This window comes from Cryptotermes secundus, unplaced genomic scaffold, assembly GCF_002891405.2.
Source record: "Cryptotermes secundus unplaced genomic scaffold, Csec_1.0 scaffold171, whole genome shotgun sequence".
Classification (NCBI taxonomy): Eukaryota; Metazoa; Arthropoda; class Insecta; order Blattodea; family Kalotermitidae; genus Cryptotermes; species Cryptotermes secundus.
This window is the reverse complement of record NW_019726223.1, coordinates 1,708,729-1,731,990: the sequence shown is the minus strand read 5'-3', so window position 1 is coordinate 1,731,990 and position 23,262 is coordinate 1,708,729. Positions and strand designations below refer to the sequence as shown.

Sequence of the window (23,262 nt, the reverse complement as noted above, 5' to 3'; positions counted from 1 at the left end):
AGAGGTGGTCTTGCAGAGAAGTGTGTCTTTATTAATTTCTGTATCTTCAACCTATCACATGTAAGCTCTCAAGTGACCAATACCACTACAGTTACATCAGTCTGTATTGAAAAAATGTTTGTTTCTCAACTTCTCAAACAACTGTTCTTCTGAGTCTTCTGATACATCAGCAGTCTATTGAGTTGAACACATTTTTCACCAAATGTTGTTACCACGTCTGTCACAGCAGGGAGTATCAGAATCTCAGAGATCATGTGTGGTTTTTTCTGCCCTATTTTGAATGTCACTTGATGTTCTGGATGATACTGTAGTAGTTGCAGCTGTCCGCCGACGTACAGTTGCCACGACTGTCGCTCGAGCTTGAGTTCTTAATCACAGGATACGGGTGCTTCGGAGATGGGAGTGGAACACACTTTGGGGTAAATAAATCCGGGATCTCCAGAACATTGAATATCGTACTTTTAATTTAAAATTCAATTCAACTGTTAATCTTTGTATAGTCCTTTAAGTTAGCAGCTCCATCCACCCTACTCGCTACCCTACAGTTAAACACGTATTTCTTCCATATCTACCATTCAACTAATGTCCTCCTCCGCTCCCTATAGCCGACTCTCCCTCTNCCTAAAAAAACGAAAAATAGAAACATAAAAAGAGAAAGCCACGGGTTGAGCCCGGCATCTGACCTATATTCGTATTTTGGAGAAGCCCGTAAACTTTTTTAGGTCTTCAAGGCACGCAAGACCCCTGCTGGCCAGTCTCACACACGGTGAGTTCATGGGTTTATGGTATTGGGAGTAAACAGGCAGCATTAGGGACAATAGGGGCACCCTTAGCCTAAGGAGGACAATAGCTGAATTACGAGACGGTCCCGGGATGGTATCTCGCCGATGGAGCGTCTTTCATGGTGAGAAACAATGCATTAGTTGTTCGTATCCTTAATTATATAATTTTGCGAGGGACGTACGGTTACATAGTATTAACAAAATTCTTTTGCTGGATGTGAATTTCATCAAGTTTTGTATGGATGTATTCTTCAGACATTTTTTGTTTCTGAATATTTCATTTCAAGGTGCCACTTCAGTTTATTTGGCTTCATGCTGTCAGCTGCTAAGATACTGAGACACAAAAAACAGTGAGGTTGCACTTCACTGTTAATTATTAAATCACACAGAACTGAAAGATATGATTCATAGTACATATTTAGGCAACTCAGACTACTATTTGTTGTCGGTTTGTCGTCTGTTTTTGTATTTATCCCCATTAAAGATCTATGTGTTGTTCTGTGGTTCAGAAAACACTTATCAGTACTCAATACCCAACTGTAACAATTATGTATAGTAAATGTTATGGGATGTATGTTCTATGTCTGTACCCAATGGAACTAAAACGTTTACGTGTTAACACATATTCAACCACTGAAGTATTTCTGTGTCTTTAACATGCCAAAGTCTATGACTGAAGACTATTTACAATATAAATGAGTTTACTCACTAACTTACACTAAGATGGTGTCACAAGGTCTGTGACAACAGTTGTATCGTCAGGGCTCGGCTTTCTGACCCTAGACAGTGGAGAAATTTAGGGGTGGAAATGATCAGCTTGAGGGGTTAAGCAGCTTTCTTATACCCCTTAACAACAATGGAGTGAGTTGATCTAATGGTAAATTTACTAGCATTTCTCACAGAGCTACAAAATCCATAACAGTACATAGATTTATATTGTCATTTACTTTCTAAAACTGCTGATGCTCTCCAAGTTTGAATTTTGTAGTATTGTATGACAACTAAACTACCACAGACAAGCAAAGGAGTTTAAAAAATGTTTCTCCATATTAAGTTTAAAATAGTTTTTCAGACACCCCCCCCCCCAAAAAAAAATTATGTTCCCCACACTTTTGGAACCTCTGACTGTATAGTGGATGATATTTGAAGTTTTCATGGTGATGAAATGGGTGTGACATTTTGGAGGAACCTTAATATTTTATGCTAATGAATGCATAAGGGGTATGTGTAGAGCAGCCATTGCACCATCTTCAGAGATCTATTGTGCACATTTTACCGTACAGATGGAGACAGTATGTCTGTTCCTTTGAAACATTGATATCCATCTATGGGACTACATACTGTCATAACTCAAATTCAGTCTTTAGCAATTTATTGATGACAGGAAACAACACTTAAAAGGATGAAATGAAATGGTAATGAAATGCAAGTGTTTTCTAGGGTATAATTTTACATGAATCTGTAATTATTGTTGACTAAATACTGGTAAAAAGTTTGTTAAAATTCCATTCAGTTTTAAAGATGTGATTCATTTTGTAATACATTGAAAACACCCAGTACTGGAGTGTAAAAGAAATGTGAATACAATCTCTTGGATTTTACAGGGTATTTTCTGTGTTGTGCCATATGGAATTAATCTTTTAATTATCCAGAATGGTAATTTTTCAGCCATAAATGAGATTATAGAATACCATATTTTATCAGTTATATATGTATAAATGTTTTTTCCTACCATAGGCCTAATAAAGGACACCCAAGATATTATTAAATTTAATCTGTATTCCTACATTCTAAAGGGTTGTGATGATGGTGTACATCACTGATGATTGCTGGATTTTTGGACTTTGTCCATCATCTGGTATTCTAAAAAAAGTTCCAGAAACAATCTGTTTCTGTCCATGGGTGAGGAGGTGGGAGTCCTACTCTGTTAGATCCATTAGAAAGAGCTAACCTCGGCATCAGGTGGTCTCCCATTAACAAACCCTGATCTCAGGTGTATGTATGAGTATACAGATATAGTTGTACTGACATAGACTGTCCAGTGTTGAGGTTAGCGCTAATGAACCCAGCTGAGTAGATGTCTCCAATACCTTCCTCACCTGCGGACAAACAACCAGTTCCCAAAACGCTGTTTTTCGGTATACTGGATGATGGACAAAACCTAGCAATCCAAACTGTATTCTTGTGTGTCTCCTGTTAAAGGGATGTACAAGGCTTTGGATTTGGTTCAACCACCATTCTGATTTCTTTAGAATAAACTTTTAATTTCTTAATTTGAGTGTTATCCCTTGGTTTTACCTACTATATTGTGATATTGACAAGGAAAGAAACAGTATCCTCAGTGACCATCTCCCTATTCTGGCAAAATAACCCTCTCAAAGGCCTGAGATTGTTTCATCATATGAGGGAGAGTAAGTAAACAGGTATGGACTGCGCCATAGCTCAAGTGGTTAGTCGCTGGTTTCCCACTGCGGCGGCCCAGGTTCGATTCTGGGTCTGGTCAAGTGGGACTTGTGGTGGACAAAGTGGCACTGGGGCAGGATTTCTCCTGCCAATCTTCATTCCACTAATTGCTCCACAATCACCCTCACCTATCATCTGGGGCTGGTACAATAGGCCAGAAGTGGCTGCAGTACAAGGGACCTAGTCCCACCCCACTAGCAATAAAAAAAATAAACAGGCCACAAATGGAAGTAAAACCACTGTAATGAATGTAAAAGATTTTCTATGTGTATCACTAGGTAGCAGATATGCATGTTCTGAGGCTGGTTTCAGTAGTCAAAATGGCGACTGTGCTTGAGGTTTTACTACTGAAGAGTCACTTTCTGTTATGCGCTTTTTGTGGGCAAAAGGACTCCGTGCAGAGGATATTCATAAAAGAAATATTTCCTCTTTACAGTGGAAAGTGTTTGTCATGTAAAGCAGTTCTCGGCTGGGTCAAGAAATTCTCTCAAGGACATTTGAAAGTTGCAGCAGATGATGCCCGACTAGGTCACCCCATTGAGACTGTGATAGAAGAAACTGTGCAATGGATGGAAGAGTTGATTTGAGCTGACAGGAGGATAACAATAGTGTAGAAACTGCACTAGGACATTCCAGATGTTTAGCATACAGCATAATGCATGGTCGTTCAGAGTTTCAGAAAACGTGCATGGTGGGTGCCTAAAGAACTGAAGGACCAAGAAAAAATTTACCTGAATGGGTCTGTCCTTGTAGCATCCTACCATATGCAGATGGAGAAGCTATGCCTAACAGGATTGTTAGATTGTTACTGGGGACAAATCATGGGTGCATCACTACCAACCCATATCAAAGCATGCTTCAGTGCAATGGAAACATTCCAGTTCACCTTCAACAAAAAAAAATTTAAGGTTGCTCATACATCATTGGCTGGGAGGATTATGCTTACCATGTTTTGGGATGATCAGGGAGTACTGTTACCCTATTTTCAAAAGTGTGGTGAAAATGTCAATTCTGCATCACACTGTGAAGTTCTGTTTAAGCTTCAGGATGCAATTCGCAGAAAACTTCCAGGCAACTGGCAAGAGGGGTACTGCTTCATCATGACAATGCCAGACACCATACAGCTCGAGAAACCCAGGGGAGAATTCAAGAACTACAGTGGGAACTTCTTGAGCATTCCCCTTACAGCCTGGACTTGGCCCCTAGTGACTACTATCTGGTCTGCTAATCACCTTGGTGGCAGATGTTTTGCTGATGACGAAGAGGTTAAAATGGAGGTGCGGAAGTGGCTGACACAACAGTAAAAAGACTTCTATGCTGCAAGTTTTGATGCAGTGGTAAAGTGATGAGACAAGTGTATCAATGTTAGTGGAGGATAAGTCAAGAAAGAAATGTTTTCTCCAGGTTTGAATATAAAGTTTTACATTTTATATCCATTTGTGACCTATTTACTGACTCTCCCTCATAGGTTGGTTCACTCGGGACCCCTATCCCAGTTCTGGTCCTCCCCCTGCCTATATTCTTACAACCTTTTCCATGCTCAGCAAGCTCTTCTAGCCTGAAGATGGGGACAGCATGCTCTTCTGTAATGATGTTACACAGTTAACAAATTACAGAATTTATAGTCAAGGAAGCGTTGGCATTAATCCATCTTGCTGATAAAACTAACATTTTCGTGAAATTATGGCTTTATTGTTCAATGTTCTTTACATAAAGATGTGTTTTTTATGACTAATGCAGACTCATTTTGTCTCCTCTGCTTCTTTCAGCTTCTTGTATTCCTTACCTCTCCGTATGGCCTCCTTGAAAAGTTTACAGTACAATTCCACACTGCATGGTGTGTCATCATTTCCTGGCACTGGGTATGTCACTAGGTTTGGGTTACAGTTTGTATCAACGATGCCAACAGTGGGGATGCACATTTTGGCTGAGTCTCTCACTGCAACATGCTGTGTGAGGATGGTGTTCAGTGTGTTCAAGAATATACACAGATCCGGTAACCGTGTAACAGCACCAAACTGCATGTCTGCATTAGTAAATACGCCCCCACGCCAGTACCTGGTGTGAGCAAACTCCTGACATTCACGTGCTGTGCGTTCAACAAGATGGGCATTCTGAGCACCACGAGCTATGAAGAGAATAATGCCATCCCTGGCAGCTATGTGTGCTGTGAAGTTGAGTGCCTGGCGCAAATGGTATGCTGTGATGTCGAGGTCAAAAATTAAGTGGCCAAGGCGGGACCCAAAAATGAATGGTTTCATTCGTTCATCCAAAGATCCTTCACGATGGCCAAAATGCACTCGAGCATCAAACAGATCACGGACTGTGAACAACTGATGAACCTTAAAGAAGTCTGGGTGTTTCAAGGGATCTAGCTGTGGAGTCACTGCACCTGAAAATATGTATATTAAATGTGTTATGTTATTAATATATATTGATGTATGAAGGCAACTCAAAAAGTGTTTGCCCCTATTTTTTTTTCAGCCACAATAATACACATACAGGGAAATCAAAATACAGGCAGTGTTCTAAGTACATTCGACTATTTTCCCACATAGTCACCACCACGGTTCAGCCATTTGTCCCGTTGCACTACTAGTTTGGAGATGCCGCTGTTGTAGAATTCGGCCGGTTGAGCGCGGAACCACCGCCAGACGGGTTTTCGCGTTTTCGTCGGAAATGAAACTCTGGCCTGCCATGAACTTCTTCAGTGGATCTTCCTGGATCTCACTGTCATTGGAGATGAAACTTGGGTATTGCATTTCAGTCCAGAATCCAAGCAGCAGAGCACAGTGTGGAAACATCCTGGTTCGATGTCACGGAGAAATTCCGCAGAACGCCATCCATCGGGAAGTTGATGGTCACGGTCTTCTGGGATCGCCGAGGACCACTTCTGCCGGATTTCATGCCACGAGGTGCCACCATCAACGCGAACAGCTGTTGGGGCACACTCGCGTGTATGCGAGCTGCTATCAGGAAAAAGCGCCCGGGGATTCTCGTGGACAATGTGATTCTCCTCCATGACAACTCCAGGCCTCGTGTGGCAAACAGGACCGCCGCCCGACTGCAGTCATTCAGATGGGAGATTATGGAGCATGCACTGTATAGTCCAGACCTCGCCCCCAGTGATTACCACGTGTTCGGTCACTGAAGAAGTTCCTGGCACGCCTGGTTCATTTCCGACAACGACGCGAAAACCGCTGTCCGGCGTTGGTTCCGCGCTCAACCGGCCGAATTCTACAACAGCGGCATCTCCAAACTAGCGATGCGATGGGACAAATGCCTGAACCAGGGTGGTGATTATGTGGAAAAACAGTCAAAGGTACTTAGAACACTGCCTGTATTTTGATTTTTCTGTATGTGTTTTACTGTGGCTGAAAAGAATAGGCGCAAAGACTTTTCGATTTGCCCTCGTATATTGAAGGTCTGCATGTCCATATACTTCCCACCAATTTCGGCAAGGGTACTATTAGGGCGGGGGCACACCAAGGAAACTCGCAACCGCAATTTCAGAGAACTGGTATCGTTGCCGTTTCCTCAATTTGCGCTGCTCCATTCAGTAAGGGCCATGACACACGGAGCGGTTTTCGCCGACTCGGCGCGTAGTTCTATTGCATCATATTCTCGGAAGTTGCGGTTGCCAGTTTCCTTGATGTACCCTCGCCCTCAGTCTCCTTTCGAGTTGCGTTGCCGTTTCCTCAATTTGCGTTGCTCCATTCACCAACACGTGTTCAACTCAGGCCGATAACGATTCTCGGAAATCGCGGCAAAGATTACCTCTGTAACACACCCCAAACAAATGCACTCTAACACCGTTAATTAATGCTTACTGGTGCTCTCTTACAGAACGTTCCCTTTTTGCGCGCGGATGTGTACTTGATGTGTGTGATTTGGTGGTGTGACTTTTTTTGTACAATTCAATCCGAAAGCGCGATGGTTGTATATTATTAAATCTATAATTACCGTAAGTCGTATCTCGTGTTTAGTTTTTTTTTAATATATTTATGCAAATTCTGAATCGGTGTTGCATATAATTTTCTGCGTGTCAGGAGAACCACCTTCTTGAGATAAACTTTGCAGTTTGGTATTACAGTAAATTTTTATAATGTGAAACAAGAGGGGGCATTGTCGTAAAATACGGTCCACTTTTTATATTTTCTTATAATAGCGGTGTGACTGTAGACTAACACGTCAAATCAAGCATCATCATACTATAGAAAAGTTTCAAACATGCACATTCCCTAGCAGGCATTCCCCGGTTTGAAAACCGGAAGAATTTAGGTCCCATTTCGTGTATAAAAGTCGTATTTCTGTTTCCCTATTGCCATTTGTGGTCGGTTTAACTGGCTTAAATTCCACTTTTCATCTTCCAGACCGTGTACCCGGAATTTTGCCTATAATGCTTACCCCTCCGACCAAACCTAACAAAGCACTGTGTCTATGGTAACATTAGGTTACGTTCAGCTAACATATTGATAAATTTCACAATTTAAAATGATATGGCCGTTACATATAAAATCTACTCATTAAATCACTTCAGCTAATTAAAATGCCGTTAAATGAAATATATAGCGGAGTTTGTATGTGTACATATTGGTCAGATGCAGTTACTATTCAGCATGGTCTGAAATAAAGGGTTTCTTCAACATCACTATGTTTAACAATAAATACACCAATAGGACCATCCAAGAAACCAGGGTGGGTAGAAACTGACTGGCACATCGGCTTCTGGTCCATGCTTACATGAACTAGGCAAAAATATTATTGGTGAAAGTCAAAACCCAGTGAACTGTTTTTGATGCCAGTAGAGTAGTTCTACAATGAACACAATGCAAATTATGTACATACTCCTGTTTCATTGCCAAAATGTGAAACAACATAAAAAGAGCTAACAGATCCCTTGAAAAATGCGATAAAGTTGAAATATCATCAAGCAGGCAAGCATGGTGCCCTGCAGGGGGACACTAACTGTATGCATCCTCTTACCAAGCCTGAACAAATTTTTTTGCTGATTAGAAGCCATCCCAAAAAAAGGGGAACCGAACTGGAAATTTAAAAAATAATTCAAAATATGCAACAGTACTTTTGGTACAGTGTTACATCATACTGTGAGAATTAACAGATATATTAATTTTCCATCATACAACATACATGTATATTCTCTTCCAAGTTCTTACACACTCTGAAGAGAATATATGTTGTCCAATGGAAATATTTTAATAGAAAATGTACAGCATGAAAAATATGTCTTTGAACAGTTACATCTGTTTAATGTCCAGTACCATTTACCACTGTGAACTATAATGACCATGTCGTGGGTTGGAAAACTATGGACTGGGGGTTCAGTTTCCAGGAAGGACAGATATATTTTCTCCATTACACTGTATTCAGACTGGCTCTGAGGTCCACCCAGTCTACTATCCAATGGATGGTTCTTTCCTCTGGGGTAAAGTGGCTGAGGCGTGAAGCTGACCACGCCATCCAGTGCTGAGACTAAGAGTGCATGGAGCTATACTTACATACCCCCATATTTATTTATGGTATGATGTGTAATTAGGTGCAGGGAAAACACCTTTCACTGGCAAAAGCTACAGTTTGCATGAACGAACTAAAACTGTTCATACATAAATAGTAAAACTTGGCAAAAATATGCTGAAAAATATAGGCCGCACCAAAAGCATTTTCATGCAGTAGTAATACATTAGACTTATATTTGGGACTTCACTGGCTGAAATCTTGACCAAGACAGTTTATTTGTGGTTTTCCTCAGACATTTTAGGGCTACATACAGTAGCTACCAAGAGAGTTGTTAAATCCCCCCCTCAAAAAATACGCATCACAGTGACAATTTTGGATGCCATAGCTACCTGGAACTTGGGATCTGTTGAGATACGGCTTATATGGTAACTTGTTACATAAAACAGGAGCTGTAGGCCCACTTTCATCCTCAACTTCGCAATAGTGAATCCACATGAAAAAAGTTGTTTTTGTGAGTCACATATGGTGTGGTCACTCGTTATATGAAACAGGAACTCTGGGACCAGTTTCATCCACATCTTTGCAACAGTGAATCCTCCATGCAAAAAAGTTGTGTGTTCTTGTGTAAAATAATCAGTAGCTCTTATTTTAAAATGAGCAGTTTTTATATGTGTTGTGTGAATTCTTGTTTATGTGTGGCATTGTTTAATTCAATAAGAAGCAGACACCACTATTAAGCAGTGTTCATCACACATCACTGGTAAGTGCACAAAGCTCATTAATTTCCAAGGTGAAATTTGCTTCAGAAATGGTGTAACAGGCAGGAGAACTGCAATTTTATGATTTGATTTTTTGCTGAAAACTGACAGATACTGTGCCACTGTAAAATTTCACATAAGTGCATAAAGGATGCATGAAAGTTCCACAAATGACATAAAAAATAAAATAATGTCTATGCTATTATTTCTACCCTCAGGATTGAAGCAGTAGGTTCATCCAAAATATTGGTACATATCAACCAATATACATACCACAGTCTTAATATTATTTGTTGGATTTGGAATTCCCATAGTGATGACTGTGAAGACTGATATCTTTTGGGATGTGATGCCATGTAGTCTGGTACAAGTTCACTGACATTTCAGAGGAAAGAAGTGCCTCCATCTTCGTAACTGAAAGAGTAAGCTAAAAAAGCAACCAAGGAACAGTTGGCAGGCAGATTCCTCTGTTTGCTGCCTGCTTTTTGCTGGTTACTTTCATGGCTTATGCTTTGATCCTTAGGATATAGGCAGATTGTTCTTGTGAAACATACTTATACCAGACTACATATGTCACATCCCAGAAGATAGTAATCCTCTTAATATCATTTCAATGTTATGATTTTAATTTCGTGTTTTCATTATAAACCTTAATTTAATTATCCTGTAATATACAACAGAGGCTGTGGCACATATTTACAGTACATTCATCGATTAATTACATCTTTTTTGCTTGCAAAATGTTTTGACATATACCATTCACCAAGATGCTTCCATATTTGTACTAAGAGTTAAAGTAATCATTGTGTATGTATATTTCCCTGAGAAGTCCAATATCCGTGACAAATTAAGTTAGGTTATGATATGCTAGATCTAGTAAACGTAGAGGTAATAAGAAACAGCAACTCTGACATGAACATGCAGGTGTACGCTAAAGAGATTACAAAATCACCATATTTAAGAACAGTTTCCAGGTTGTTTGCTTTTCAGGTATTCTGTTATACAGTACATGGTGACCATATATAAAAGAAATTTCCAGGTTTGTTTTTCAAACATTCTCTGTTAAATATCCAACTTCAATGGCAACTTCAAAACCCCATATAAAAGTAGACACGCAATCTTCGCATCTGATAATACACTGTGATATTAAACAGAAGCGTCTGATTTATATAAATTCCAATCTACATACCTTTGTCAGGCGGCAAAATTGTGTTTTCTACGTCATCATTTGGTTGAACTTGTGTTGAATATCCTAAAATCTTGGATATGGCATAAGAAGGTCGGAGTAGCATCGACTGAACCTTCACAGCTAAAACAGTGAACTGCATTAGCATAGTATAGACCTAACATTTGTCGTTAACTTGGGAAAGATATGAGTTAGCGGCATTTCGTCCCTAGTTACATGCAAAATAATTCTTACCAGAAACAATAAACGCCATCTTGGCGTTGCCCAGTAGTGCCAACGCCTATAGGATGAAATTTTGTTAGATTGAAGTTCTCGGCGCTGATTATGAAGAGCGCGTGCTTCAGGATTGTAACCACGGTTTGTAACGCCGTGTATTTCGCAGACAGCCCGACGTTTCGGAGGAAGTTATTGCGTTCATTGTTAGAGTCGAAGAGTAAGCCAAGCAGCGAGCTGAGCTCAGCTCCATATTTCCGTAGTGCACCCGCATGAGGCCCTCAAGTTCAACAACAGAAAAAAATCTAAAATATATATTTTGGAAGTCTAAATCGCGGGTTTGATATTAAAGTAGTGTTATATAATTTGTATATCATGAAATCTATGTATATATATGCTGGATATATTTCTTGCTTCAGTTTTCAGATAACTATTGTCACGTATCGGGATTTTCATGACGAGTAATATTGGGTTCTGGATTAGATGATTGGATTTATTGGCACTTCTTTACAATTACAATCAATTATGACAGTTCACAATCAATGACTGTCTACGACTCGCTCCCCTTCGGCGTGACTAACTTGGTTCTGATTTACGAGTCGGCCATTTCTTCCGCTGCCGTTGTCCGCTAGTTAGCACTCCACAGCTGAATACTCAACTACTGAACTGCCTTCTGAAGTCACTTAGGAACGAGTTTCTCGAATTCACGAATGAACTCTCTTTTATAACTTCGGGAAGACCGAATAGCGGCCACCACCTCGAAAATTTAGTTATCATTATCCCATTGTCACGGGAATGTATTTGGTAATATTTGTTGCAGCGGGAACGCGTGCTAGCGAGCCGTTGCCTACTAAATGGACTTTCGCTTCTGTTGCTATTCTGGTTTTCATGTGGTGTTTACCGAGGCATTGCCTTGCAAATGGTCATATTCGTCACACTATGGTACATACTACAGTTACTTCTTGTCACCATTGATGATAAAAAAAACTGTATTAAGGAGAACTGCATATTTCTTAAATCTTATTGTAATCTGATGTTGCACAACAGAATGAGCCCATTTTAAACAAATTTTAAAATGTTCCAAGAACTGGACTGCAGCACTTACTGACCGGTAGATTTTAATATTGCCAGTTCTGGTGTTGATATCGCTTTTACAATAGATATCCGTGCGCACAAGTATGTTGGTATCACTTTACAGGCCGACAAATTTTTGTTTGTTGTAATCGTCGTAGGATGGCAGGGAAGTACAATTAAACGCTAGTGCCATCTTTTGTATGATCGTCATCTCAGTGTTGACAACGTACGGCTAGCACTACGGAGAAGGCACGTGTTGCACTTTCATCCTGTTAACTTCTGAAAGCTTCATTAAAACTGCTCGTTGCATTCAACGCATATAAATTAAAACTGAGAGGAGGAAAGATAATCAACTAGTGTAACTTAANAGCTTCATTAAAACTGCTCGTTGCATTCAACGCATATAAATTAAAAATGACATGGATATTTCATTTTCATTTATGAACCCAGTAACGTGATAAACCGCAGAATCGGAAAATCTTGTAACGTAAATTGAAATAACAGGGCTGGAAAGGGTGTATTCCTTAATGTACCACAGAGAGATACTAACGGTATGCGTTGAGGTTTGTTGCGCCTACTTAGAAATGTGAATAATGGAATGTAAATACGTGAAATTCTCCCATATGAGATTTCATCAAAATTCGTGGAGGGGTTTATTTTAGACATGGAAATTAAATTTATGGTCGTATGCAAACCAGGCTTTACTACGGATCCATATGGCATAAAATAGGTATGGCCCAGTAAATTTTAGTAAATGTCTGCCGTGTCGGCTTTTAAGGTCTGTCCATCGGCTTAGACACTGATACTTTTTTCTGTTGCTAGTGGGGTTGGACTAATCCCTTGTACTGCGGCCACTTCTGGCCTATTGTACCAGCCCCAAATGATAGGTGAGGGTGATTGTGGAGCAATTGGTGGAATGAAGATTGGCAGGGGAAACCGAAGTAATCGGAGAAAACCTGCCCCAGCGCCACTTTGTCCACCACAAATCCCACTTGTCCAGACCCGGGATCGAACCCGGGCCGCCGCGGTGGGAAGCCAGCGACTAACTGCTTGAGCTATGGCGCGGCCAAGGCACTGATACTTGGTCAAAGTCATTGAGGATCACACGCATAATAGTGAGCAGAGCTGTGGTCGGTCCCGGGTGGTGATTTCTGGGGCGCCGGAACTTTACCCAGGCACTTGTTTTAAAGACGTAACAAGAAACAAAATTATTGTTGTCTCGAAGAGTGCCGTCTTGTGGATGGTAACGCATTGTAGTTGGTAGAAAGCCCGACGTTTCAGAGGAACATAAATACCTTCGTCCTTAGGGTAGAAGAGCAAGGCAGTCAAGAAACCAGGCCGTATCTTCCTAGTCTCTTAACGGCTTACTTTTCGATCCGGAAGATGGAGGCGATATGTTCCTCAGAAACGTCCAGTCTTTTCCGACCCAGTCCAGAAAACGGCAATCTTTATAGTCACCGTTATGAGAACCTCAAATCCTTCTAATAGCTTCTTTCATTTCCGCCCTCGAAAGTATAAGGATCGTCCCCTTTAAGCATGTGCGTTATATGAGCTATTTTGTCGTTCGGGTCTTTATTTAAGAGCGTTGAGCTGCCGTAAGCTAATGAGAACGGCGTCGTATTTTGATTTGTACCCATTTCTTTTAACCTGGAACTGCGTGCAGGACTGCTCAGGCGCTTTTGTTTTTAGGGCTACATCCCTGATGAGGATCTACCTCGTGTTCAGTGTTTTTTACACAAACAAAACCATGGTTATGCAAGGGAGGACCAGAACTATCGAACGTACAAGGTAATTAAGTAATGATATTTACAAAATATCTCCACTTTGTACCTGAACTAGTTCAGTACAATTCAATTCTTCCTCCAGCTTCGTCTACCCTGAAAATGGAGTCAGCAGGTTTCTGCGAAATGTTGGCACCTGTCTACCAGGTTACATTGCGTGACATCCCTTAATGCGGTAATGACCGCCACGAAAATCTCAAATCCTTTAGATACGTTTGATTTAGCTTCCCATCTATTTGCTGGTCTTGCAAGTGAGCTCTTTCCAAAATAATGACCAACACTTTTCAGTACCGAGGAATCGGTGTAGTGACTAGGATCCTGGCTGGGAGACTGGATATTTGGGTTCGATTCCCGGCAGAAGCAGAGGTTCTTCTCTTCTACACAGCACCCAGACAGACTGGCTCTGGAACCCATCCAGCCTCTCTGATGGGTACCTTGGTCTCTTTCCCCGGTGTTGAACCAGCCGGATTGTGAAGCTGACTACTCACGTCCATCTGTTATAGTATCGAAGTTAAGAATGCACAAAGCTATACCTCCACTCCGTCATACATTTTCTTAAAGTTTGAAAATTCCTTACCACGGTAACTTGCCTAGAAATGTACAAGCACTCGCTCTGAGAACGTACTAGTTCTCAGAGTTTTCTCTCATGAAGGCGAGGAACCTGCTTCCTCGCCTTTATGATAGAAAATGTGAGCAGCAGCTTCTTCCGAAACGTCGATGCCCATCTATCAGTTTAAGCGTAACCATATGCCAGAGGACTACACTATCTTGGTAACACCGCCAGAACCTCAAATCATATTACACGAGTAGTACCTGCCGTACTTCTGCTGCTGCTGCTGCTACTCCTATATTAAGAGGGAGAGTCAGTAAACAGATCAAATGGATATGAAACGTAAAGCATGTGATATTCGAACCAGAAAAAAAAATCTCGAAATATCCTCCACCAGCACTGACACGCTTGTCCCATCGCTTTACCAGTGCGTCGAAAACCGCAGCACTGGAGTCTTTTTTGATTGCTGACCCAGTCACTTCCGCACCTCCGTTTCAACCTCTTCGCCGTTGAGAGAATTTCTCGATCCAGTTGTGAACTGCTTTAGGCGACAAACACTTCCTACCGTGAACATGAAACATTTCTTTATGAATATCCTTTGCATTGAGTCCTTTTACTCATAAAAATACACACAACACAACACTGCTCTTCGGCAGTACACCCCTTAAGCACGGTCACAATTTTGACTACTGAAACCAGCCTCCGAATATGCGCATGCGCACGCGCGTCTATTACTTAGACTGAAATGAAGTTGGACTGTGCTGCTACCTAGCGACACAGCTAGAAAACCTATTGCGTCCATTACAGCTGTTTTACTTCCATTTGCGAACCGTTTAGTGACTCTCCCTCGTATTACTACTACTGTTGTATGTATAAGTGTTGAGGCGAATCGCCGATTTTCGTTAAACTTATTGCAAAATCACCGTGAAAATAGATGAAGAGGAAAATAATAGACGCAACGCCGCTTAGACAATCTCATCTTGGCATTTTATGCTTTCCTGTCGCTGCTGAGAACGGTAAACTACCGGGGGCCGACGTAATTGTTAAAAAAGAAAAACATTTTTTTTGCTGCTCCCCAGACTTCTTGTTCAGACATTCTGCACCAAATCAGATGTATTGGAGATGACTTTCGGGGAGTATTAATTCAGAATTTTACGTTCTCACAGCGGTAGGATATAACGCCGTGTTGTCCGTTGAAAATCAACCGACGTTTCGGGCTTTCATGCTGGTATCTTGTTGTTTATTCGACTCTGAAGATAGAGACGATGTTCCTCCGAAACGTCGGTAGACATTCAGCACACAACAAGGCGTTATATCCCAGAAGATAGGACACTATTAACTTAGAATTTGTTCGGATTTTACATATTTTCCGGCACTTATTCAAATCATCCCTTGTTGTGCGAGAGGGTTGGAGGGGTTTGACTCATCATCCCACCCCTGTGAACGATACTGATCCACGTGACAAGCCGTGCACGTGGCCCACCAGATGGCAGGCATGACGTAACAATACCGCCAGCAACAATCGGGCTGAATCATTGACACATACACGTCATCGGCTTGTCTTTTGTTTTCTCCATCAATAGATGACTAACAGCACACGAACCCTACCGAAATTCGTGCAGACAGGGTGGTTCTGGACCTAGACAGCGCCGCCCTGGCAAACGTCCCACACTTCCGTACTCCAGTTATAAACTGAAGCCGTAAATTGACGAAGCTGGATGTCTGAGTCACAAAGGCGAACTGTGAAGGAATTGCGTCTCCCTCCGTCTGAGTCATTTCTAATAGCGTTGTCTGTTGACATTTTGTGTGTGTAAAGAAGCAGTAAGTTTTAGATCGCCTTCATTTGATTCTCTTTGAACCGATGTAGTGTTGGCACCACTGCTGCGACTGGGATTCCCGTATTTTATTCGTGCAACTACGATAAGGCCACTTACAAATTTGTAACACTTCATAATTAATTGTTTATTTGTGGTGAATTTAGCGACCCTGCCATTAGTTCAGGGTCAAATAATAGGTTTGATAACGTATAATGAATTGGAAAAGATTTAAAGTGAAGCTGTCGTGACCTAATTTGATGTAGTATCCCGGTATTTGTCTGGAGGGGCTGAAGAAAACAGCAAAATCCTCAAATTAGGGTAGCCGTGTTATGCTCATAATGAATTAATACAGCTGACCCAACTGCATTGGTTATTTGTGACTGCATCTGACAGTTGCAACCCGAAGTATGATTTTTTTTTCCTTGGCACTACAGCCCCAGTGGGCCTAGGCCTACCTCCATGAACTCCGTTCACTTCGGTTTTTCTCGATCTTACACATACGGTAGGACTCCTTGGGCGAGTGATCAGCTCGTCGCAAGACCTCTACCTATAGACAAACACAGAAAAATGCACACAAACATCCATGCCCTGAGTGGGACTGGAACCCACGATCCCGGCTTCCGAGCGAGCGAAGACAGTGCATGCCTTAGACCGCTCGGCTACCGTGACCGGCGAAGTATGAATTTGCCTACCTGTAATTTATCTGACGTGCTTGTGACATTTCAGATTCTCACACCGGTGATTATGAATTACTCTCAGAATTACTGAGTATATGGACTTTGTCCGTTGTCCGATATTCTAAAAACTAGAGAACACAACGTTTCGGAAACGATCTGTTTCCGTCCTCTGGTGAGTGGGAGACAGCTGTTGTTATTTTTTTTTATTCTTCTTAGTGGGGTGAGAATCAGTCCACTTGGTACTCCGGCAATTACTTACCTATTGCAGCAGCCCCAGATGATAGAGACGGTGATTTCTGGAACAATTGGTGGAACGAAGATTGGCAGGGAAAACAGAAGTACTCGGGGAAAATCTGCCCAAGCGCCACATTGTCCACCACAAATTCCATACGATGGAGACACCTACAGTGTTGGATCCCTTAGAAAGAGCTAATGTAAGATTCAGTGATTGAGGTTAACTCTTTCTAAGGGACCCAAAACAACAGGTGTTCCCTTCCTCACTTGAGGACGCAACAGATCCAGTTTCCAAAAGGCTGTGTTCTCTAGTTTTTACGAGAATACTACTTAGAATACTGGACGATGGACGAAGTCCAAAAACCCGGTAATTCTGAGTGTTATACACCATCGTCAGAACCTTTTAGAATATACGAATGAATTACTCTTTTCTGCAATGTGACAGGCTGTAGTTAGGCAAAAAAACACAGACGTTTCTGAGGAACCTGCTGCAATCACCTTGTCGGTAGAACAATGTTAAGATTGAGGCAGGTTTCTTTGAAATGTTACGAGCTTTCTACCAGACTACACGGCATCACATCCGCAAGCACATAAGTCTGTAACCGTAGCGTTCTTTACTCGTATTCGGGAGGCACTCTGCTCGAATCCAGGCCGGAGATTATTTTTGGTTTCCTTCAGGCAAATTGCGGGATAGCGCCTCGAATAGGCCATGAATGCTTCGTTGTAAATGCTGTACAATTTTTCATTCATCAGTCAAACCACCGATACGATTTTAAAATAGCCCACATACACACGACAGTCTACACGGCGCCCGTCCCAAAAGACAGTTATATTCGCAATATGACGTATATTTCGTCTAAAACATCTTTGAAGAAGCGTCGTCATTAGATAGTGACGTAGGTCGTTACATCATCAATATAAAGTTACTACAATCTATTTCCAGCACACGAGGGGAACCAAAATCCCGACACTGGAGATCTCTTTGAGCGCACAGGGACTTTTCTTCCGTAAGGTTGCCTACTGAAGTATGATGCATCCACAGATGTGTTTGGGACAAAGAATGACCGCACACAAGACGTATAACTGCGAAAGCTTCGTGTTTATAGATGTAATACGTCAAAGCGGAAATGTTCGGACATTTCGCCATAAAATGAGTGTCCGGTTGTGGACATTGTCTTTTCCAGTGTTTTGGTAATACTCATGGAAAAATCTGATAGTTTTGACACCGCGCTGTTGGTTATGTCTGTGAGAACTGGGATCTCTTCCTCAAAACTGAGAGGTGCTTTTAATTTCTCCGTATATTTTGGTCACAGCTTTGGCAGTTAGAAGCTAGCTTCTCACCACGAAGGCAAATGTTCAGCTTCCGATGACTTCATGTGAGATTAGTAGTGGTCGAAGTGATACTGGAGTAGGGCTTTCTTCGAGTTCGGGTTTCCCCGGCTGAACGCAATTCCACCATTGCTTCATACTCATCCATCACCGCCCCCTGAGTTGTGCCATAGCCATGACCAGGCAGCACAGTATCACATCCTCGCTCTTTATATTTCGAGCCTCATGTCTGACCCAACACTTGGCTAGTTACAGAGCGAAGAGGTAAGTTTTTATAGAACGCTGCTTGTTGCTTGCGTAATGTATCTTCGACCACGAAGATGGGGCAAATGTCCCTCGGAAACGTGGGTGAATTCTGCATCCCAGAAGACAGTACTGTTCATAGCCACAGCTGTGAAAGCCTCAACTCCAACAGCATTACTGCTATTCCTTCAGAAATCCGGTAACCATAGCGACCACCAATAACCACGGTAGTCACAGTAACGGAATTTAGCGCTTTCAAAAATGTATCCACACCGCAACAATAATTTCTTCTCTGGAAGCTGTTAATTGATCATTTCTGCCAGGCCCTGTATGCAGAAAAAAAAAATTAAATAAATTGGCAATCGTGAATCTTATGCAATTCATATAGAGGAAAGCAGTATTTATTTCCATGCCCAGAACCCGTCCAGTAGAAATGGTTGTGACGTCAATCAACCGATCAATCAATAAGACTCTCTGGTCTTTATGTCCCGCTACAGTCAGAGAGCGCTGAGTGAAATCACAGATATCTTCCCCCCACCCCGACACGCCCTGTTCTCACCCCTCATCTTTTGTGTTTACACATTAACTAATAAGTCTTGATACCCCTCGTGACTCAGTCGCTGTGAGTCAATCACCGCGTATCAACTGAGCAAGAGAAACGGACTCCGTACCACAGTGACCTAAGTACGTGGTGCAGTCATTTATGTTATCTTAATAGTAATAACAACACGACGATTATGATGATGATGTCATGTGCTCTGTGCTCAGGAATAACGCATAATGGAGTCGAAGCATAGGTGCGCTCATTCTTCAACTGGGATGATGATAATTCAGATCAATTCTTGTTCATTTACGTGCAAAATTAACAACTCAGAGGTAAAATACAGAGTTAGCACGAGTACATAGAAGGAAGGACAGAATAACTAAGAAACTAAATACAAAATAAGGCAATCTGTATAACAGCAATAAATTAATGATAATTTCATGAAAACTCAAAGTTATCATTAATATGTGAGAACAGTCAAATAAGTACATTTCCAATGGTTATGTCATTATGTCGCGAGAAGGATTATAAGCGTACATACACACATAGAAGTTAATAATAATGATAACTCAATTCTCACCTGTTTGTATGCTAACTTAACATCCAAATAATAATAATTATGACATATTGTTAAAAAAAAAGATTGAGGAGGACATTCCTGGCTCCGAATACGTCAACGTCCCTGCAAACAACATTAGCAGCTGCTGCACATCTAGCAGATGGACAATTTTTACATGAGGAGCAGACACTGAACAAGGCAAAGTCTCTGATATACCGAGCAGGTACTCGGAGACCAACAATTTCCTGAACAGAAGGGCAGAATTTTGAGCCAAAGTAAACTTGGAGTAAGAAAGATTGGGTAGAGGCGATGCCTCCTCGTATGCAGAGTGTGCAATTTTAACTCCTCCAGAGCAAGAGAATTACGGCAGTGGACTTGAGGAGAAATGATTAAAACAGAGGGCCGCAAACCTCTGCTGGATGCATTCCAACTTGTTGGCATCAGTTGACGTAATTGAATGCCGGACTACGGACAGATATTCAAGCTTAGATCTAACCAACGAAGTGTACAATCTGATCATACATTCTAGAGCTGAGAAGCTGAACTAGATCCAGAGAAAATATAATTGACATGGTCATGGAAATGAAGTTTAGCGTCAAAAAATACTCCCAGGTCTTTTATAGAGTCGGTCCGGCTTATAGAGGATTCGCAAAGTTTATAATCTTAGATCAGTACGTTGGTTTTCCTGGAGAAGATATAACTTTAGTTTTACTGATGTTCAGTTTCGTACAGTTAGCAGTGAACCAACCTTGTGTACATTTAATGTTATACTGAACTGGATAGCAGTCTGAGGACATTTGGCGGCTCGGTAAATTTTGATATCATCAGCAAAGAGTAGATAGATAGAGTGGGCAACTGCATTGCATATGTCGTTAATAAACACATTGAAGAGATGGAGTCCCAGGATATATCCCTGAGGACCGGAGAGAACTTCAGAAGGTGAGGAAAGGATATCAGAAACACGGACCTGAGCTTTCTGGTTGGATAGATAACTGCGAAACCAGTTTACATAGCCACAAGACAGCCCAAAATCACTAAGCTTAGGAAGAAGAAGAGAATGTGGGATAAGGTCGAATGCATTGTTCAGATCCAAATAAATGACATCGGGTTGCCTCTGAGAGCCGACTAAAGGGGATATAAAATGGACGTAAGTTACCAAATTTGTGCAGGTCGATTTAGTTTTAGAAAACCCGTGCTGATAAGGACTAATTTTAAATTTTAGATAATGCGAAACTTGGTCATGAATAACACATTATTGAGAAGGGATATTGGCCTGTAATTGCTAGCAGAGATATTTTGTCTCTTGAAAACGGTTTCAATTGCTGCTTGCTTCCATAGGGTGCGAAAATGCTGCTGAGATAAGCTTAGATTAAAGATGTATTTGAGAATAGGTACAAATATATCAGTACAACCCTTAATAATGAATCCAGGGATTTTGTCAGCTCCAACAGATTTAGATGGTCCCAGGCTCTTAATGGCTTCAATAATATCTGAATCAGAAGCTAAAGGTAAAAATTCAGAAGATGGCAAAGGAGTGGAGAAGACAATAATAATAATAATAATAATTTATATCAGTTTGTGGTTTATTCACGACGCTGTCAGTAGTTAAGATTATCGTCTGGAATAATACGATGATTAGTAAATAGCGAATTGGAAAAGAGGAACTGAAGAAACCCCACGAAAAACCTGAATCACGATTGTCGATGTCCAGCTCGAGATTCGAACCGGGCACCTTCCAAATTCAACATATATAGTACATTAACGCTTAAGTCAGTTTGCTCCCTGCACTTCATAGTTGCAATATTCGCATGCGAATTAAGTCACTCTAGTTCGGAGTTGGCGGTAGGGTTGGGGTGGAAGATTTTGCATAGTGCAGAGTGTTGCAAGTGCAAGGGTAAACTTGGGATATTGTTGCGAGAAGATTAGTCATTGTTGTTCCTCACAGTTTGATGTGACTAATGGATACGTCCTGCTGACGTCACTATTACACGTCATAATAACAACACAAAATAATTGTGACGATAATTATACGATGACTGTATATTGCTGGTGCTGCTGATACTAATAGTAGTAGTCGTAATATTAATAATAATATATTATCATTATTGTTATTTAATTCTTTGTAACGTGTTGACACAACAGCCACAGAATCAATTACAAAGTCAGCACAAGCACAAAACAGTAGTAGTAGTAGTAGTAGTAGTAGTAGTAGTAGTAGTAGTAGTAGTAGTAGCAGCAGCAGCAGTAGATTAAACTTAAAAGGCAAAGGCGTTGCTTAAATGTCTAAATTATGCCAGTGTATTGGAGACATAAATCTAAAGCTACACGCATCAGTTTCATGCTTCACTCGACTTTACCCTCGGTACCAGTAGTATAGGAGACTCGGTCCTGAGCCAGTATGGATGGATGTGGAGGCACCGAAGAGATTTACTGCCCTCCCCCGGAATCGAATCCTGGTCGTCAAGCACTGGACACTAGTCACGTGATAATTATTAATTTCGATTCTTTATTTACGTACTGACTTTACAGCCAAGAGGCCAGATTCATTGACAGCACGGGGACAAATATTACAAACAGAAACCACTTGTAAGAGGAATTAATACCATTTACATTATTCAATTCAATTCAGTTCAGTTCACTTCTTTATTATTTATGTGTCGAGTCAACAGCTAGAGGCCAATTACAGAAACAGCAGAGTGCAGATACTAGTAATCACATTAAGGACAAACAAAACACAAAGACAGTAGCCACATAATAATAATAATAATAATTCAATTTTAAGAGTTCATCAGCCAACAGGCCAATGTTAATATAATGTAACAGATTTGATCAAAGCATTGCCAGGCAACGGCTCAGTAATCACTTCCAAACATGCGACCGTATAGGGGAAACTTTGTTTTCTATGTGGTCTGTTCCAAGCAACAATAGAACAACGGATTATGCAATCCTCTTCTAGGCAACTGTTGAGTAAACACGTGACAATAGTGCTAGGGTCTGAAGGAAGTAAGGTTAAAGTGTAAAAAGGTAAAGTTGCCCCTGTGCTTAACTAATTAAGCACTACGCCATGAAGGCGTATGGGGGAGTGAATGTATAAATCCACGTTTTCTTGACATCGGCACTAGTTGGAGGTGAATGGTCAGCTTCACGCCCCGACCCCTTTACCCCCGGGGAAAGGGCCCCTGGTACCTATTGGATAGGAGGTTGGGTGAACCCCAGAGCCGGTCTGGATGACGTGGAGAAGAGAAAATTCTTTACCCTTCCGGGACTCGAACTCCGACCACTCAGTCGTCCAGCCCGTAGCCAGTCGCTATACCGACTACGCTATCCAGGCTTCTCAAGGCTAAAGGGTGTGAACTTTATTTGGGTGAGGGTCCACTGGCAGTATGTTTGCTTGTGGTTTTTTTTAATGCTAGTGGGGTGGGACTAAGTCCCTTGTACTGCGGCCACTTCTGGCCTATTGTACCAGCCCCAGCTGATAGGTGAGGGTGATTGTGGAGCAATTGGTCGAATGAAGATTGGCAGGGAACCGAAGTACTCGGAGAAAACCTGCCCCAGCGCCACTTTGTTCACCACA

At 41.4% G+C, this 23,262-nt stretch overlaps 2 protein-coding genes across 3 annotated transcripts in view; one reads left to right on the top strand and one right to left on the bottom strand.

Annotated features, from left to right (window-relative positions):
- Positions 1 to 4,966: 4,966 nt before the first annotated feature.
- Positions 4,967 to 10,935, bottom strand: LOC111863883 (28S ribosomal protein S2, mitochondrial). Of its 2 annotated transcripts, XM_023850676.2 has the most exons (3): positions 10,902 to 10,935; positions 10,671 to 10,790; positions 4,967 to 5,637 (listed from the first exon to the last, which is right to left on the bottom strand). In XM_023850676.2, the coding sequence occupies exons 1-3, from the start codon at positions 10,918 to 10,920 to the stop codon at positions 4,988 to 4,990; spliced, it is 789 nt and encodes a 262-aa protein (XP_023706444.1). In that variant the 5' UTR covers positions 10,921 to 10,935; the 3' UTR covers positions 4,967 to 4,987. The 2 variants fall into 2 exon arrangements, with proteins under 2 accessions (XP_023706444.1, XP_023706443.1); XM_023850675.2 differs by lacking the exon at positions 10,902 to 10,935 and having other exon boundaries at positions 10,671 to 10,893.
- The window catches only part of LOC111863878, a 478,046-nt gene continuing 461,401 nt past the window's right edge, over positions 6,618 to 23,262 (top strand). The window contains exons 1-2 of the mRNA XM_033751255.1: positions 6,618 to 7,209; positions 9,170 to 9,483. The gene's annotated coding sequence lies outside the window, so the exon portion shown is untranslated. The remainder of the gene's footprint in view (positions 7,210 to 9,169; positions 9,484 to 23,262) is intronic.